The sequence below is a fragment of the Papaver somniferum genome, chromosome 8, assembly GCF_003573695.1.
Source record: "Papaver somniferum cultivar HN1 chromosome 8, ASM357369v1, whole genome shotgun sequence".
NCBI lineage: Eukaryota > Viridiplantae > Streptophyta > Magnoliopsida > Ranunculales > Papaveraceae > Papaver > Papaver somniferum.
The window spans coordinates 115411551-115431460 of NC_039365.1; the positions used below are offsets into that span (position 1 = coordinate 115411551).

General features: G+C 38.2%; 1 protein-coding gene across 1 annotated transcript; it reads left to right on the plus strand.

Annotated features, from left to right (window-relative positions):
* Nucleotides 1–18746: 18746 nt before the first annotated feature.
* Nucleotides 18747–19271, plus strand: LOC113305950. Its single transcript, XM_026554940.1, has one exon. It carries the CDS (start codon nucleotides 18747–18749, stop codon nucleotides 19269–19271), a length of 525 nt encoding a protein of 174 aa, XP_026410725.1.
* Nucleotides 19272–19910: the final 639 nt, after the last annotated feature.

Genomic DNA, 19910 nt, shown 5'->3' on the forward strand with positions numbered 1-19910 from the left:
ACATCATTAATGGAAGTATCTACATTATGGTCTGGAATTACCGAGTTACATGACTCCGAAATTGACTCTTCAAGAAGAACTAGCTCTTCTAACATCATATCGTTATCCAAGTAATATGCATACTCGTCCCTATCACCGTATTTGGGGTCCTTGGTCCACTTGTTCACCTCTACATTAGGTTTATATTAGGGGTGTCAACGGGTCCGGATCCTCCCGGGTATCACTAGACCCGGACCCTACTTATAATGGTCGGGTCCGGTTCCTAACGGTTCCGGGTCCGGTTCCTAAACTTGTGGACCCAGAACCGGACCCGTTTAAATACCCGGGTACCCATCGGTTCCGGGTACCCATTGGGTCTTAGTAAAACTATTTAAAAAACCTCAAAAACTTAATATATTTCTCTTTTTGGCTTGGATTTAAGTAATTTTTATAAAAATTTATTATTATTTCTTATTAATGTACTAAATAAAGGTTAAATGTAAGAGAAAAAATTTAAATGAGTAAAATATCAAAGCTAAAACTAGCAAAAATACTTGTAATTTTGCTAAAAACATGAATAAAAGAATGAATAAACGGGTACCCGATACCCGCGGGTACCCAACGGGTATTACCCGTTTGGACCCGTTTAAATTCGGGTTCAATCGGGTAATTACCCGTCGGGTCCTAAGTAGCTAATGGGTCCAACTTTAGGACCCGGAACCGGACCCAAATATACCGGGTCCGGTTCCGGGTCCGGGTAATGGGTACCCATTGACAGCCCTAGTTTATATTCAATATTAGTTATATGAGTAGAACTAGACACAATGTTCTCAAAATTTGAGTCATTATCAATATCATTGTAACATGGATTTATGTTGCAAGTCTGTGGGTAGGGATGATTATCTTGCATTTGATAGAAGCCAGCAACCTGATGCGATCTATACTGCCTAAATTCATGCAAAACATAGCAGATCTCAACAGGATGGTCTAAGCTGTCACACAAGGTACAAGCATAAATTTCAGATTTCCAAGGTGAATTAGATGCGACAGATTTCTCATATAATTGCATTTCTAAAGAAGTGATTTGCGCTTCTAACTGTTCCAAAAGTGATGATTTTGTGAGCTGGGCATTACAAAAATGTTCATTTCCTCCCTTTGGCGAATGATACGTGTGCGAATAGTTAGGGTCCAAGTATTGAGGTTCAGGACTATGAAAATGTCCATAACAATCCCTATAACTATTGACATCATGGTCTGTGGGAGGCTCATAACGTGAAGCATGCCCGTAAGTAAGTTCTCTAATGGATTTGTTTTCATCCCCAGTTGCAGACCAAAATCCTGACATGATTCAATCAGATAACATATGAAGCTGCTGAAGGCTATCTTGGATCTTTCACGAAGTGTATAAATTACTGACACTAGGCTTGTTGCATGAACTAAGGATTAGTCCAAAAATTGGTCACTATCGCAGCCTAGAAGACAAGCCAGACAATCAATTTGGTCTTGAAAAGAAACACTCATAATCTGGCAAGCATGCCAAACAATGTTATGACAACCAGACAACCAAGCAAATCACAATTCAGGGGATCAATGCTTATGCGAATGAAACACTTATATTTGGAACTATGCACACAGAACTGATATGTCTGTACAAATCAGATGAGCAATAATGCGCGAATCTGAAGTGCGAATCTTTTTAAGAGTGACAATCAGATTCAGGGTCGATATGATGCTTTAAAGGAATGGCAACAGAATCAAATATGCACGTACACAGACACAATATCATGCAGATATCGAGAGATCACATTGAAACAATAAATTCAGCAAGCAAGGATGACACTCAGCTATCACAGAATCATGTCTATGGGGATCAACAACTAGTTTTTGAAATTATGAATGCACAAACAATATGTTGCAGAACTAGATAGTATCCAGTACACAGATTCGACAGGCAAACATGTGATTCAGATATCGCAGGATCATGCACGACGATACTCTATGTTGCAGGTGTGTTGACATAGGTCAGTAAGCACTAGTTCAGTGAGAAGATATGGTATATGATTCACACATTAATTAAGAAAAACAAGTTTAGAAAGTGACACCGCTGGTATGAACCAGGTTTAGGCTCTACAACAGATTGTGCTGCTTCTTTTTTTCTCCTCATTTTTCTTTGGTTCACAGTGCAGTTTTGCAGGTACCACTGATTGTGCTGCTCCTTTTTCTCTTTTCCTTGCGTTTATATTCAGCTGCTCAAGTACCTGGTTTTCTCAAAAGAAGTTATCAGTAGAAGAAGTTGTACAACAACAACACAGAAGCACAAAGAGCAATTGTAGATCACTGAAAGACAACAACTAGAATTCTAGGACAAGTGCTGTGTGAACTGAAAACTGAGCTACATCCAATTGAAAGATCTGAGCAGGACAGAATGAAACAAAAATTATAGACAAACTGAAAATGTGAAAACGACGGAGAGCTATGCTGAATGTTGGAGTGGATATTATACAGGGTGATAGTGACAATGATCTACTTGGTACAACTACAGGATTAACCGGTTTGATACAGGACAAAGGGAACAAACTGAGAGACAATTATGCTACAGAGAATGACGAACTTGAAAATGAGAAGTTACAACTAATAATGCAAAACTAAAATGCAGATTATAACTGTAATGCATACTAACTCTACTTACGCTGACACAATACAAAGAACAAATTTTTACACTAAAACATCATCTATGGAACACCTACTGCCATTATTCAGCCAGCACAATGAAAAGTCTTCAGCAAATTTGAGATTAGTACCACAATGCAACTAAGACAGGGACAAATCAGGCTTGCAGATTATATAGCAGATGGATTACAACTAAGTTATACTAGCTATGACTGAAAACAGAAAAATCTAAACACATATTTACAGTACCTACAAAATCATTGAACTGACACTGAGATGCAGATTACAAAAACTTGTGAACTATACTACTGAGATAAGACTGACAAGAGTAAAAACAAAGAAAGTTCAAGGTATTTACAGGATCCTAGATGATGGGTATCAACAGATGGTAATATGTTTAGACTACGAAAGAAAGGAAGTCTAGCAAAAATACAACTAAGTTACAGGACACCACTATGAAAAGATGCAGAAATAGAATGATTGAAATTAAAGGTTACAGCTAAAGGATTTTACAGAATGCAATTACAGACAGCTTTAAAGTAAAATGGAAGTTACAAATTCAAAACATGCTTATATGCTATTGATATATACTAAAGAGGATAATATCTTACAGGACACAAAAAGATTACAACAACAGACAGGGAAATAAGTTTTAACCTACAACAACTAAAGAGCTACAACTATAATGTTTCAGAACTAGGTTACACAGATGATGGAATTAACTAAGTTAAACGAAGGGTAGATAGACTGCAACATGCAATGACAAATGATTTTAACTATGCAGGATATATGATGATGCAAGAAAATAAAAACCACAACTATACTAACAAACAGAATGCAATGATCTAACACATATGTACAGGATTGAGCTAAAATCAGTAAAGTGACGAAGAAACTTCAGCTACACCGCTACCGAGTCCCCGACAGCGGCGCCAAAAACTTGGTAGGATTATAAATAATACCTACGACTATGTCTAACTGCAAGTGCACAGCGTCTGTTGGAGACATAGCAAATGCAGGTCGATCCCACAGAGACAAGGTGGGTGTAGATTTGAAGTTATGGTCTTACTACTAATGATTTCAGAATAAAGAGTAACCAAAAGGGGGATTTTGCATCGATACGACAAAGTGATGTTTATGTAACACAAAATAGAAGACAAAACAATGAAAATAAAAGGTACTAGGGCAGTCGAATCCACCTATTAACACACACTAAGTTAATTCAGTCTCCATAATGTTCTTGTCCCTTGTAATGGACATCGGTCAAGGTACTCCAGGGTAATGTCAAATGGATGGTTTAATGTAAACTAAGGTCACTAACTAGTCCCTAGTATTAGCTGTCTTCTTACAGTACAACTAATCACATACCCATTTTATCACTTAGAAAGTAAACCTTTCCTAAGATGGATATTCTAATCGCAATTAGGGTATCTTTCCAAAGCACTAACTTTATGATTAAGCCACAATTAGTCAAGGGATCAATAACAGACAATGAAGCATGAATTGCAGCACATTCATCACAGAAGTATGCTAACTACAATGGATCATGACATACACTGTGAAAGTAAAATGATGAAGAACTCAGATTATATTTATCCTAAACAAGTAAAGAACTACATGAACAATATCCGAAACATGAATCAAACTTAGCAGTAAATTAATGGTTTCATCTCAACCCTAGTTATTGAATTAGAACATGATGATAATACTGAAAACAAAGATAAACTACAGCTTGGGCACCGGCTAATCCGGTCATGAGTTTTACACACAATTCTCATACCTATTTATACACAATTTCACTCCATCCCTTAAATTTGATAATTGGAGAGTACCCACTTACCCATAACAAGTTTTCTGACAAAACCCTTCTGCAATTCAGACCTGCAACTCTTGATTTGATGTTTGCTTTTGCTATTGAAGATAACCCTAACTCTATCTCTCTCAATCATAGCTTCTAGGGTTACTGTTTGGGAGAAGAAGCGTAGATGGATATAGATAGAGACTAAGATTTGATTGATGGTTATTGAGAAGGTGGCTGATAGGGAAGCTGAGCTCAGAGGAGGTCGGGGATGATTGATGAAGGGATGGAGAAGTGAAGTTTTTGCAGAGCTTGGAGAGAAGATAAAACTGACGTGAGGGAGTGTTTGGCTTCTGTTCATACAAGAGGAAGAGATAGGAAGCTAGAGTGTTAGGCAGTAGTAGCAAACTTTGATGTTCCGTGTGGAGGCGTCGTTAGATGCTTAACAGTTATATCAAATCTGACGCCTCATATTGGAAACATGTTTGGGTATAGGCTCTTCGGTTTTATCTCTTGGAAGATCTTCTTCTAGGCCCAATCCTTCTTCAAAGCTAATATCTCAAGCCCACTTCTAGTCTTTGAGTCTTGCAACAACATTCTTCACTTGCGGATGAGGTGCAAAAGATATTCTTCACTGCCATCTAGCGTGAGACTTTGTTGTCTCTCTTCCATTTTCACCATTTCTCTGCTCTTTTGGCTTTGCAATTCATCCAAGCTTTATTTGTTACCTAATAACACAAAATTAATTAGTACAAGTATGTATTCTTGAAAATGAAGAAAATACAGAATTTGGGATAATATATGATTTTAAAGCGCAAAAGATAAGTTAATTGCCAATATCCAATATTTGGCACTCATCAATAATGATGAATGTAGCTAAAGCAAAAATCTACCAACATATATTTCGAGAAATAGATAAGCGAGTCATACTCAGCTCGAAATAAAAAATGTGTATGATATACGACTTTTTCTCAATATGAGATAAAATATAATAGAATATACTTCTGAGTGATAGATAAGTTTTAGTCTCCACATACCTTTTGTTGATGAAGTTCCTCTGAGTTCTTCAGTAGATCTTCGTCTTCATTTTTAAGCGCCGTGAAGTTTAAAGCTCAACTACACAATCTATCCTAGTCTGAAAACTCCTATAAGTAGACTAGAAATCAAGACTAAAGTTTTGATCAACTAAACTTGACAAACAAGCTTGAGATAGCAACGCTTGTGAGTTCGATCGAGCACTGATCTAACAATCTCCCCCTTTGTCAAATTTAGTGACAAAGCTATCAATACATATGGATTAAAAAATAAATAAACTTTGTAGCTACTCATCCATCATGCTTGATTTCCTTGGTTCTTCAATATTCCTTGAATTCTTCGCCACTCCCAATACTCCATTGATTCTGAATGTGTTCGACTCAGCATCATTGTTGTTGAAGATCCGTATCTATAACAATACGAAAACAATTGTTCTCAAATATTTGTTATACAGTGTCATAGTATTATTACACAGCATCAAAGTCCAATTGTATCACAACTTTGGCAACAATACTATGGAGATATGTATCACTCCCCCTTAGTCGATACTTCATCTCACAATGAAAACCACTCCCCCTTACATAATGATCCGAAAATCATATGTATTTGTAGTGTGAACTACATATTAATTCTTTCCCTTTTTGTCAATTAAATTGGCAAAGGTACGAAAACGGGATCCTAATGAATTTTCATGGAGACACTTCAAGACCAAAGAAAAGCACATATCAATTTGTTTAGATGCAATCATATAGCCGAAGCTAAATGCATTCATCACGGAGTTTATAAAGACACAAGATAACTTTTCAAAATTCCACTGACGCACTCCCCACAAAGATATGGAAATTAAGCGCAAGTTCAAAAGAACTCTCCCCCATTTGATATCATTCCCGAAAGAACAACAAGAGCGACCTTACTTTTACAAGAAAATAAGGATTTCTTTGGACACCAAAAACACCAAATGATTTTGTATCCAAAAATTCTCAATTAAACTAACCACAAGAGAACCCATGATTAATTTAATTGGAATACACAACCAAAATTACCACAAACGAATCTATGATTAGTTTAGTTGGAAATGCTCACACAAGAAGATTTATGGAGCCGCACAGTATACACATAAGATATGGATCAGGGAAAGATCAATATTGCGGAATATACAAGGATTCATTCTATCTTCATCACTATTTGCATAACGACGTACAATAGACATAATATTTGTAAACAAAAGATTTTAACCTATCTTCCGTCAATGAATTGACATAATAGGCTTAACTTTTGTTTGTCAAAAGTTCATCGATCTTGTATCAATACATGCATATCGACATATAACGAGATAACTTTTGACATTGTATGGGACAATAATAGTTCACAGACGCAAACACACATATCCCATAACATATTTCAATATATAAAACCATAAAGATTAATACTGCAAAAATCATCTTCCAAACCAACTTTAGAATCTAAACAAGTCAATCTAAAAACATGAAGATGAAAACATTGGACATAGCTATGTGTACTCACAATAATGGATGTTCAAAATCCTAGTTATTCTTCTAAACATAATAAGGAAAAAAAAATCTTATCAGAAGATTTATTAGACATTATAGAGCTTTCTCAGAGCATCTACTTAGAATTCCTTCTCATTATTGAAAAGACTATTGATTATGGGATCATTCAATTCCTCTAGGTCTTCAGAAATGTCAGATAACTCACTAAGTTCTCTTTTTAGTTCACACAAGGTGTTCTTTGTTAGAGATAACATTTGCTCATAGTGAGTTATCTTTTCCAAAGAGGAAACGATTTGAGATTTTAAATCATTTCTCTTTTTGATGAAATCTTTCACCATGCCTCTAAAATCATTATCAAAATGACAAACAGATAAAAGACAGTTAGAGGAAGAACCTTCTCCATTTATTGTCGACTTCACTTTCTTTACTCTTGAGGAAGAGATTCATTCACAAAGATACACATTAACTGCTTCAACTGCATCTCTTTTTGTGATCCCTCTAGTTACAGGAGCCATGAGACTGTATCTTTTGAAAAGAAAAGAGAAAGGGAGGACACAAAAATATAAACGGATTTATGAACACAAAACCCTAGAAGATATTGAATGAGTCTTTCAGGATTTGTTATCCGCCTTCCATCATCTTAAGAGAAAATTTTCTTAACAAATATAAGAAAAAGATTTACAAAAACAAAGACTTGAGCCATTTTTAGTGCAAACCTCATTTTTCCCAAGCTAAAAATGAGGATGCGGACGTCACCAACATTAGTTGGTGACCGAGTGAGCCATATGCTCACACTTCTTATTTTTTCGTGGCTTATCACTGTTTGTTGTGTAAACAGATTTCTTACCTCGTCTAGATCTGGATTTTTTAAAAAGAGCTTGGTTATCCGGACACAGATTCATTTTCTGCATGTTCTCTTGAAGTTTGGTGATTGTCTTATTGCTCCTTCTGATCTCCAACAAGTGTTCTGATCATGCTCTGAATGTCCACAAAAGGAATAAATCAATGAGGATTTTTCGTCTTTATGTGACTCTTCCTGTTTAATACCACAATCAACAATTTTTGTTCCTTGATTAGTTGGAACGGAAAACTAAGAGCTTTGAGTTTTGCTTTTGACCCCTAAACCATTAGTGTTTCTAAAATATCTCTGACCAAATAACATTGTTGTAATTTTGTCAGAGCTTCCAGATAACCTTTGCATGTCATACTTGAGAGTATTAATCTCTTCTTCCTTTAGAGACATGGTTCTGACGAATTTATCATTAAGACGCTCTATCTCAATATTCTTCACCTGGAGTGATGATTCAACTCTCTTCAAGGAGGCCTTTAAGTGAAGGTTTTCTTGAAGAATATATTTATTCAAGAGATCAAGAAACTCTGTGTCATACTCAAGTTCTGAATCAGAAATTGAAGAGGAAAGAGAATCTATAGTAGACTCATCTGAGACATCCAAAGTAGTTTTGTCTTCTATTGAATCATCAAAAGCATTAACTGAAGATGGACACTCATCACATCTATTTTTCCTCTTTAACAAATCCTTGACCTTTCTAATTATCAGTGATTTATCAAGATCAACATGATTGGAGCAACATTTATCAGCCTAAGAAAAATGAGAGGATACACCTGTTTTGGTCACAACATTGAGCGCGAACGTTCTGCCTGTGTCAAGATCAAGAATTTTTAACTTTCCTATCAGAGTGTTTCTGGAAAGTGTATCAAGGTTATTTCCCTCAACGATGGCATGCTTCATAGAGTCGTATCTAGATGGCAACGATCTGAGAATTTTCATCACAATGTCCTTTTCAGGCATAGTCTTACCCAATGCAAAAGATGCATTAAAAATTTCAGACACTTTGTGATTAAACTCATCAAATGAATCTTCATCTGCCATATGAAGGTTTTCCCAATCGGAATTAAGGTTTTGAAGCCTAGCTTCCTTTTCACTGGTTTACCTTCGAATATGGTTTCCAAGATATCCCACGCATCTTTAGACCTAGTGTAGTTTGACACATGGTGCTGAAGATTTGGGGTAATGGCATGTATGATGGCATTCAAACCGTCAGAGGTTTTCTTTGCAGCAAGTATCTCAGCAGCATCGTATTCGCCAATATTTTTTGGAACATTAACGTTACCTACTGCTATAGATGGGGATAAACGATTTATTGGTTTTTACGGAATTGAGGAGACGACCGTGCGGAGGAGACTCCTTGAACCGATCTAAATGCTTAACCTCACCCAGATGCACTGCAAGAAGGGAGTGTTTTAAGTTCGAGAGATCAATCTATAGGAATCCGATCTAAACCAAGACAATGGCCATTCCAGAGTTAATTCGTTCACAAGAGAGGATGGGTCGATTTGTAGGAGGGAAGCTAAGAAATGTGTGAGATCAATGGTGATCGAAGATTGTAGGTGTGTTGTATATTCTATGTGAAGAAATAAGATAATTTATGATTGATTGAATTTTGCTCTGTTGAGAGTAATTTCTCAGATGTTGAGTTCTTAATCTCTTATTGTCTGCTGACGAGATATTGTCTTGTTTTTCAATCATGATTCAGAAACTTATCTATATTGCTAGAATTGTAAACACCTTGATCCCATGAAGTGTGACAGTTGCTGGAGTCAAAGAGTGGGGAAGTGAAAATCGTGTTAAAACCAGTTGATCATTGTGCGGAGACTTGGTTTATTTTCCATCCACTACTTTGCTAACTCCACCAACTGATTGCACGACTTGCTCACATTCTCATCATGCGTATGAACACACGTGCTGTAGACCGCCAGACCAAAACCCTAGTTAATATCCCCCCATGTTACACGATTGATGTCTCGTGATTGTGGAGTCTGCAAGGCAGACGTGTATTTAGTTAGTCAGTTGCTGACTTTATGGGACGATGAGTCCTTGTATTGCTGAGTCAAACGTGATTTGCAAATGTTTTAAGACTTATAAATTGAACATGTATGTTGAGTCAGAGGTATTGTCGAGTAAATGTTGATAGTTAAGGTGAGAAAATATTTCTCATTCGATGGATTGTTGAACATTGATAGTTGAACCAATATTCCTTAGTCTGAGCAAATATTGCTCATGTGAGCAAATGTTGCTCGTTTGATGAATTATTGGTAGCAGGACCAAAATAAAATATTAATTTTAAATACTGGTAACTGAACCGAGTATAATTAATTAAAATGTTGATCATGGGATCAACGTAAAATTATTAGAGTTTTAATCTGGGATTATGAACCTTGGATTCGAAAACCCTAATTTCGATCAATTGCTAATCAATTTATGATTTATTGAAAATCAACCATGGAGTGAAGGAGGGACCGGATACATGGGATGATGGATCGACCAGGTAGCGCCTAGATGCTCGAGTGAGCAAATACCAAAGTCTCCTGAAGACCAGTTGGTGGAAGGATGATTAAATGCGGATTTAATCATTTATTAAATAATGCTCGTCTGAGCCTTAGGTGATAAAACCTAATTACCAAGAGATGAGGGACCGACCAAGGGGTCATGAAACCACCCCTGGTTGGTCATGGGATCGACTGACGATCATTTTATGAAATTCCAAATCGTTTGGAAGAGTTTGAACCTAATGTGAACAAATTAGGTAAAATGATGAAAATGTGTGGGACCGGTCTCTTGCAAGCCAAAGATCCAACCTTGGTCGGTAAAGGTAATATACTCATGTCACCAAAGTTTTCTTGTCTCAGTTCTGAGAGTTTTGATATTTTATGATGCGCATTTGAGCAACATTTGAGAAAATATGAAGAATTCAGGGTTTTGCTGAAACTGAGGAATTTCCATGAGACGATGGAAATAATAAATAAAATAAGGGATTACAAGGTGTGAGACCGTCCACGGTTAGGGCATGGCCGGCCGGCTAGCGAGCCTGGTCCCGTGACACCTTTCCCAATTTTATGTAATTTCCTTCATGTGAAGGAAATACCATGAAACTGAGGAGTTTCATAAGGTTAAGGAATTTCCATGAGATGATGAAAATAATAATAATAAAATAAGGAATAGTGAAGTGTGGGACCGGCTATGGTTAAGGCATGGCCGGTCGGCCAATAATCCTGGTCCCATGGCACTTTTCCTAATTTTATATTATTTTCATGATTTTAGGGAAATATCATGAAATTAAGGAGTTTGTTGAAACTAAGGAGTTTCCTTGAAGTGAAGGAGTTTCCATGAGATGAAGGAAAAAATAATAACAATAAATAATAATAATAAACTAAAGGGCATGTGGGACCGGCCACGACTAGGGCATGGTCGTCCGGCTGGGGCCCGGTCCCGCGAGTCTTCCCTAATTTTATATATTTCCTTGATGTGAAAGAAATATCATGAAATAAAGGAATTTCATGGGATGAAGGAAATAATAATAAAATAATAAGGAATGCAAGGTGTGGGACCGCCCACAACTAGGGCATCATCGGCCGGCTAGTAGGCTTGGTCCCGCAACACCTTTTCTAATTTTTTATTATTTCATTGATGTGGAGGAAACACCATGAAACTGAGGAGTTTCCTTAAAATGAAGGATATTTTTTTAAATGAACGGGTTTTCATGAGATCAAGGAAAATAATAAAAATATGATAAAAATATAGAATTGGGCGTGAGACTGTCCACGGCGTGACTGTCCGGTCGGTGGACCCAATTCCCTAACATATTAGCTAATATTTTATTATTATTATTGTTCCTTCGTATTTTAGAATGCTTGTTCGTGCATTCAGGTGCTCGTTAGTGAATTATTGCTGAGTACACTTGCACCATTTTGGTCGGGGCTTACTCGATAGCGGCTCAGATGCCCGTACGTTGAATATTTATCACTAACCCGTGGAATTCTTCTGGGAAGAACCACGGATTGAAGTAATGAAACATTATGAAGAACGTAGAATATTTCCGAATATCCAGTTAATGAATTTAAGGATTAGAGATAATTAATTGATGGCTATATACTAGCAGGCATGCTGTCTAGGAGCATTAATTATCTGAGAGTCGAGTAATATGAGCTTGTTGAAGCGTCATATTTCTTTTATATAGTCAGGAAAAACATTGTTACATCCTGAAGACGTTATTGCTCTATACTAGCAGGCAAGTTGTCTAGGAGTCGTCCAATCGTTCAATTCTATTTAGAAGTAATTACTGAAATTGCTCAGTACTCATGAGATATACCGTTGCCTCAGCTGAGAGACTACACATCTACATATACTCTGAGAGACAATATTCTCAGTCAGAATTTCTTGTGGCATGAGCTTTCATGCTTCGATGAGAGACATGAGGCTCAATACTCATCTGATTGCTCGATCAGGAGCATGTATAATTATGGTTTTACGATTTTATCCCTTGTCGAAAATCCACCATCTACATTAAGTCTCCTGCTTGGTGAGGGACAGTCATGTTCCTCAGTCAGCACTGGATGGCGATTTTCTAGTCACAAACGAAATAAGTAATTAAACTTAGTCGTAAGATAAGATGTTACCGGATTTTCGATTGCGCGAGCAAACCATGGCTTGAACGAAGATCCCAGTGGCATGATAGAGCGTCATCTATCGAGCATAAAGTGGTATAGCACCGCTGATTTGATGATGGAACCTTGGTCGGTTTAGGATTCACGGGTCCGTGCCCAAAAGGAAATCCTTGTGGAATTAGGTTTTGGAAATAAAATTTGATATAAAAGGGATAAATACCTTCTTCTTTTTTATTTCTTATCCACATGACCACCACCTTCATCTCTTCATAACCCTCAAGTCAGCAGCAGGGAGGAAAATTTTCGTCGGAGCTCGCCGCCGACTGTTTTCGCCGATCGCCACCGTCCATATTCCGACAGCCGACCAGGTAAGTTTTTTTTCTCCATAAGTTTCATGAGTTGTTCATGCTAAAGTTGTATACATGTGAATATATGAGTGTGAGTCTTGTAGAAAACTTTTCTTTTTAGAAAACGTATGTTCGTTCGATCGTTAGTTTAAGAAACTAGTAATAATCCCTGATTTAGGAGATATTTTTTTATATATATATAGACCTGTCTCTGGTGATAAAATTTTGTTTATGAACTTTCATGGAAACCAAAACTTTATTTTAAAAGGTGTGAGCTTTTACGAATTCGAAATAAACCCTCGTTTCAAAGACGGATGATTGTAAGAAGGAAAATATTTTTTTTTGATAAAACCGTGGAATATCCACGATTTTTTTTTTGTATATAAAACTGTGACATGTTCACGGATTTTTTTTTTACGTGAGTTTTTTTTTATTATGGAAACCCGTAGGTTTATTGAGGAAACCCACATGACTTATTATAGAAGACCGGTTCGGTTTATTGTGGAAACCCGTGGGTTTATTAAGGAAACCCACATGGCTTATTATAGAAGCCCGGTTGTTTATTATGGAAACCCGTGGGTTTATTGAGGAAACCCACATGGCTTATTATAGAAGCTCGGTTCGGTTTATTGTGGAAACCCGTGGGTTTATTGAGGAAACCCACATGGCTTATTATAGAAGCCCAAATGGTTTACTATGGACACCCCTGGGTTTATTGAGGAAACCCACATGGCTTATTATAGAAGCCCGGTTCGGTTTATTGTAGAAACCAAGGGCTTAATGTAGAAGCCCAGTCTAGCTTATTATAGAAGCCCAAATGACTTATTTTAGAAGTCATTTTGAGATAGATACAAATCTTGGAAGATAGACAAGGATCTTCCAAGATAGTTACAAATCTTGAAGAGATAAATATGGATCTTTCAAGATGGATTCAAATGTTGTGGGGATATATACAAATCTTGAGAACATAATAAGGATCTTCCAAGATGTACTCAAATCCTATGAAGATAGACAAGGATATTCTAGGATATATTCAAATCTTGTGAAGATAGACAAGGATCTTCCAAGATAAACTCAAATCTTGACAAGATATATAAGGATCTTTCAAGATAGACAAGAATCTTCAAGGATAAGTACAAATGTTGGTGGTTATTCTAGATAACTACAAATCTAGGGTTATTATGGAACCAGATTAGGGTTTTAGGCCTATATACAGAGGCTAAAATCCAACTCAAAATGTACACAATTTCTATTCCTTTTATCCAAAACTTACTTGCATGGAACTCTTGTTGATTTTAGCATCGGAGTGTCTTTGCAGGTACCTCCCACCACTTTCAATCAGCAATTCTTTGGAGAATCTAATCAACGGCGCGATTCGGTCATCATACACACATCTCGAAGATTGTTGGGGTAATTCATTTTGGACCAACATCTTTTGGCGCCGACTAAGGGGAACTACGAGCAAAAGATCGTGTTCTCCAAGTGAAAGAAGTTGTTCCAAAACGGTTTTGGAAACTAAGGTTACGAAATCGTTGTGATCAAAAAGTTGCGAAAAACTCTGAACGTTTTTCAGAAACGTTTTGATCAAAGTTGTAGAAGATCTCAAAAGGTTGCAGAAAGTTCTGAACGTTTTCCAGAAACGGTTCGAGCAAAGTTGTAAAAGATACTAAAACGTTCTAGAAAGTTTCCAGAAACGTTGTGATTCAGAGTTGCAGAAAGTTTCAGGAACGTTGAGATCCAGAACGTTGTAATCCAGATTTGCAGACAGTTCCAGAAACGTTCCGAAAGAAGAAGATTGCTATGGAACGGTACCTGCGTTGTGTGATTCAAGAGAATGATACAAAGGAGTATGCAAAGGAATGAACGGCATGTCAGCTACATGGCCTGAGTTACATCCATTTATTAGTCCATGGCTACTACGTAGGTGGAGATTGGATATTGGAGGTCTGTTTTCCACTGCACATGAGGCGGAAAATACTTGTTAATTGGAGCCGATTACATTAACAAATTTGGAGAAAATAACGACGACAATACACATCCGCAAGTTTATTTGGGAGACATGTGTGTACATGTCATCTATGATCATCTCTAATAAAGAAAAGAAATTCGATTCAGAAATAATCTTTATGACAACTGGATGCACACATCAACACTGGAATGCTCGAAGAGTGCTTAGCTCCGTTCAACACCTCACAAGTTCCACCAATCCATTCATATATACGTTCGTGGATTGGCAACATGGAAGTATATCAAACCACGGGCTACAAAAGGTCCAGAACGACCGTCTTTATTGGCCATCTCGCTTAGTAGGCATACATACCAACTGATCATCATTAAAGGGGCAGTTGGATGCCACAACGTTAGAAGATTGATCGACGTTACAGGGATAGCTATAGTAGCAGGGTGATCAGCAGTAAAGGAATCATTCGAATGAGCTACTGTGGCAGAGTGATCGGCATTAAAAGGATAGCTCGAGAAAGGGGTGACAACATTCCGGGCGGAGCTGATGGATTATATTGAAGTGAACGAAGGCTTTCTTCAGATTCATCGTCACTTATAACGATGGTAAGAGGATTTCCCATCTCATCTGGTGCATTACCAACAGAAGGATTGGCCTCCCACGCGCATCCTTGGATCACACCGCAAAGGACCAACACTTTTTGATGCACCAGGAAAACAAAATGCTACAAGAATAGCGCTAACAAGAAGCACATCTATGAAGGAAAGAGCTAAATAGTGCTAACAAGGAGCACATTTACGGAAGCATAAAAGTGGAGGTCAGAATCTTAAAGAAGCCTACAGAGAATGGCAAAAGAATTTCTTAGGTATCGCCCATTTCCTCAGGATCGTATGGTTCGTCTGGAAGAAGCATCAGCATGTCCTCTGTACCCATGAGCTCGAGCACGACCAAGGAGGGTACGAGCATGATCGCATTGTCCTCGCATGACATTTAATTAACCTCAATATTTCTATCCTTAAGGACCTGAAGCTGATGTTTGAGCTTGTCGGTTTCGTGTTGATAATTCTGCAAATCAAGCACATGGACTCTTTCCCGGATGGCTAAGGACTCTGAGTGGAGTTGTCCAGTCCTCCGAAGAAGGGAAAGCCCCTGCAAGACAACAAATTTAAACCTCGAAAGGAAAAAGGAAGATTAGTGAGGATTAGAGAGTATATATAAAAGTATGTATACTGACTGCAAATTGAAGTTGCATGGCTCTACTGGAAATTGAAGTTGCATGGCTCGATCGAAAAGAGGCTTCTTTGGTATTTTTGGCGGACGGTAATGGTTTAAAACCCTGACGTTCTTGTATACAACTGGGAGAACGGTCAAGACACTTGCCTTGACGTTACAGGGGTTTCGCCCTTCACAGGTGGTGGACTTCGTAGCTTTGTTCTGGGACATGCTATTTCTACGGCTATCCATCGCAAGTGTGCCAAATACTTAGACACTTGCACATCTCATGGCTACAGTTTTGGGGTTTTAGCCTTTTCTACTTTAGGTGAATTAGGAGATGATTTTATTGTTTTTTTGAACCGATTGAGAAATTGCTTAACCAATTATGATGCTAATTTTAAGATAGGCAGTTTTCTTTTTCATATGATAGGTTTAGCTATTCAAAAAGGAGTTGGGGCGCAACTTGTTGCTAAGCTCTCAACCAACCCCGTATAAATTCTTTTACTGAATTCGCTCTATAATAATAATAATTATTATTAAAATAATAATAATAATAATAATAATAATACAAGTAATTTTACAGTCGATATGATATCGTTTGTATACGCCATAAACAGGGCAAGGTTACAAGATGATTAGCGACTCTCACAGATAAAGAAAGGGGGAAAGAAAAGACGAAAGAAGTTAATGGAATCAAGATACTTATACCTCGGTTACCAGACTTTAGAAAGCTTTTCATGACGACGAAAAACTGGAGGTTAGTAAATTGATTTGTAGACTGATGCGTCAACAAAAAGAAAAAAAAAAAGAGTAAAGGGGAAGACGGATACTTGTTGCTTGATAAAAGAAGAAGAGCCTCTGGTGAGATGCATGTCTATGGTAGAGAAAGTGCATCAATATATAGGGCTATAAGAGTAGTGGCTGTGAACACACAAATCACGAAGGGATCCGAGTGCTCACAATCAATCATCATCATCTAAGGAGATTTGTGATGATGATATCCTAGTGTTGATTCATTGGCTCAAAACCTTCGGGTTTATCATAGCCTCATCTAACAACTCCATGCGAGGCGTTTGCGCACGGGATATAAGTACAAGCAAAGAAAACAAAACGTATAAGTAAAGATCCATGGGGCTAAATAAATATAAAGTGCTGAAACGTAAATAAGACCAAGGTTTACGTGGTTCAGCACTAAGGCCTACGTCCACGGGGTTTGTTGTTTTACTATATTCTTCACGGTTACACGAATAGTCGAATGACTTTTGGGTTTACATGTTTCTCTCTTCTAAATGATTAACTTACACTTGCAAACTCTCTCTCTCTCTCCTTCCCTTCCTGATTCTTCCGATCCCCTTTCCTCTTGGTGGAGACGGGGTATTTATAAGGTTAGAATGTGGGACCCATCTCTGACGACCGTTGGAATGGATCGAGCCTTCTGTAATTCTTCCTCCAGCAGCTGAATCCTAGACTCCAGCAAGGAAGTACGCTCACGGGCTTCTCGCAGACTATCACGTGTCCACAGCAGTGTGCCATTAAATAAAGCACGATCATGGTTGTACAGATTTTGCATGTCGACCATCTGAACATGCCTCGCGCGCCATACCTCAGCCCGAGCATCCCATTTCTTGGCTTCATTCTTAATTTTCTCAACCAGATCTCTAATACGAGATTTTTGCCGAGCTCTTTCGTTTCGAAGCCATATCATCTCGGGGACGCCACCCACTGGAGATAGGGTGGGGAGACTCAGACAGAACAACTAAGAAATAGAGGAATGACGACATACTGCGAGGGAAAAGAACCAAACCTGTGAAAGTTGAAACTTGGATGCGAGTTTGCTCTAACTCAGCGCGAACAACAACAAGCTCGGAACGAAGACCAGCCTCTGCTTCACCAAGAGGAAAGGGGGTCGGAGAAGATAAGGTTCCAACGGTCGTCAGAGATGGGTCCCACATTCTAACCTTATAAATACCCCGTCTCCACCAAGAGGAAAGGGGATCGGAAGAATCAGGAAGGGAAGGAGAGAGAGAGAGAGTTTGCAAGTGTAAGCTAATCATTTAGAAGAGAGAAACATGTAAACCCAAAAGTCATTCGACTATTCGTGTAACCGTGAAGAATATAGTAAAACAACAAACCCCGTGGACGTAGGCCTTAGTGCTGAACCACGTAAACCTTGGTCTTATTTACGTTTCAGAACTTTATATTTATTTAGCCCCATGGATCTTTACTTATACGTTTTTTTTTCTTTGCTTGTACTTATATCCCGTGCGCAAACGCCTCGCATGGAGTTGTTAGATGAGGCTATGATAAACCCGAAGGTTTTGAGCCAATGAATCAACACTAGGATATCATCATCACAAATCTCCTTAGATGATGATGATTGATTGTGAGCACTCGGATCCCTTCGTGATTTGTGTGTTCACAGTGGCCAACAAGGAAAGAAAAATAAAATAGATTAAGAGATTAATCTCATAAGAGTTTGATAAGATGGAGAAATTGGAGTCTCATAAGGATTCGAATTCTTACCCGGCATTGCGGTTGTCGCTGATTGAACACGGTAGGACCTCATAACCGCGAGAAAAGTGAGACATATCATCAATGGCAGTACCAAGGGAAAAATCCATGAAGTTCATGCGAGGAAAACGAGAAACGAAGAATATTCTCATAAGACTCTAGAAAAGCAAAAGGTGAAGTTTCCCAAACTGGATATTGTACTTGGTGAACTTTTTAAGAAGATTAAAGACTCGCTACCCATTCCGAAACCATTACCGATGGAAATAAGGGATAAGAGAGGTAAGAATAAATATTGTGCTCATCACCAAGACCATGGGCAGAATACAGATTCTTGTCGTACGCTCGCAGCAGAAGTCCAAAATATGATTGAAGAAGGAAAGTTACAGCAATACGTGAAGAAGGATCCAGCACGGGTCAACACACTAGATCTACGACAGATCAGAGTAAGCCACGCAAGAGTCAATTCAGCTTCGAGAAAGGCTCAGGAGAATGCTACACGATTGAAGTTGCGTCAAATTAATGATTGGAGAATATCGAACAAGGTCGACTATGCCAATCTGATTGGTACAGAGACTTTAGAAGATGGAAAAACTGAGATATATTTTTCAGAAGCTGACCTTGCTGGAGTATATCAACCACGTAATGATGTCATCGTGATTTTAGCTCTCATTGGGATGTACAAGGTACATCGAGTTCTAGTCGATACTGGAAGTTCAATTAGCATCATATTCTCGGGAGCATACTCTTCAATGAGTCTGAATGAGAGCCAAGTTGGCAGATGATAACCCTATCGTTGGTTTTAGTAGTGAAACAATGACAGCAATGGGAAGAATTAATCTACCTACGATGGTGGGAGGAAGGACAGTTATGCAATATTTCTCGTTGCTAGATTGTCGTGCACCCTACAATGCTATCTTAGGACGCGATTGGATTCATGCAATGGGGACGATAACTTACACTATCTACCAGTGTTTGAAATTCATTACTTCAGCAGGAGTGATGAAAGTTAGGAGAGATCAGGTGGCATCTCATAAATGTCACGAAAGCGCAATGGAGGAGTATAGAAAGTCCGAATTAAAGGGCTCGGAAATACTCCAAGTTGAAAAGAAAATTTAGCAATCACAGTGCCTCCCGACCTCTTATTAAGGAAGAGGAAAGGAAGGACCGCTAACTATTGTGGAGTTGGTAGAAGTAAAAATTGGGGATCAAAAGGAGCAAACAATGTTTATTGGAGCAGAATTACCGTTAGGCGAAAGTGAGAGCTTGACTACCCTATTGAAGAATAATAGAGATGTCTTCGCTTGGAGCCTCAGAGACATGCCAGGTATTGATCCTGGCATCGCGTGCCGTCGGTTGAATATCAGTGAAGGATTTAAACCAGTAAGGCAAAAGCCGCGAAAGATGGCTCCAGAATGGAAGGA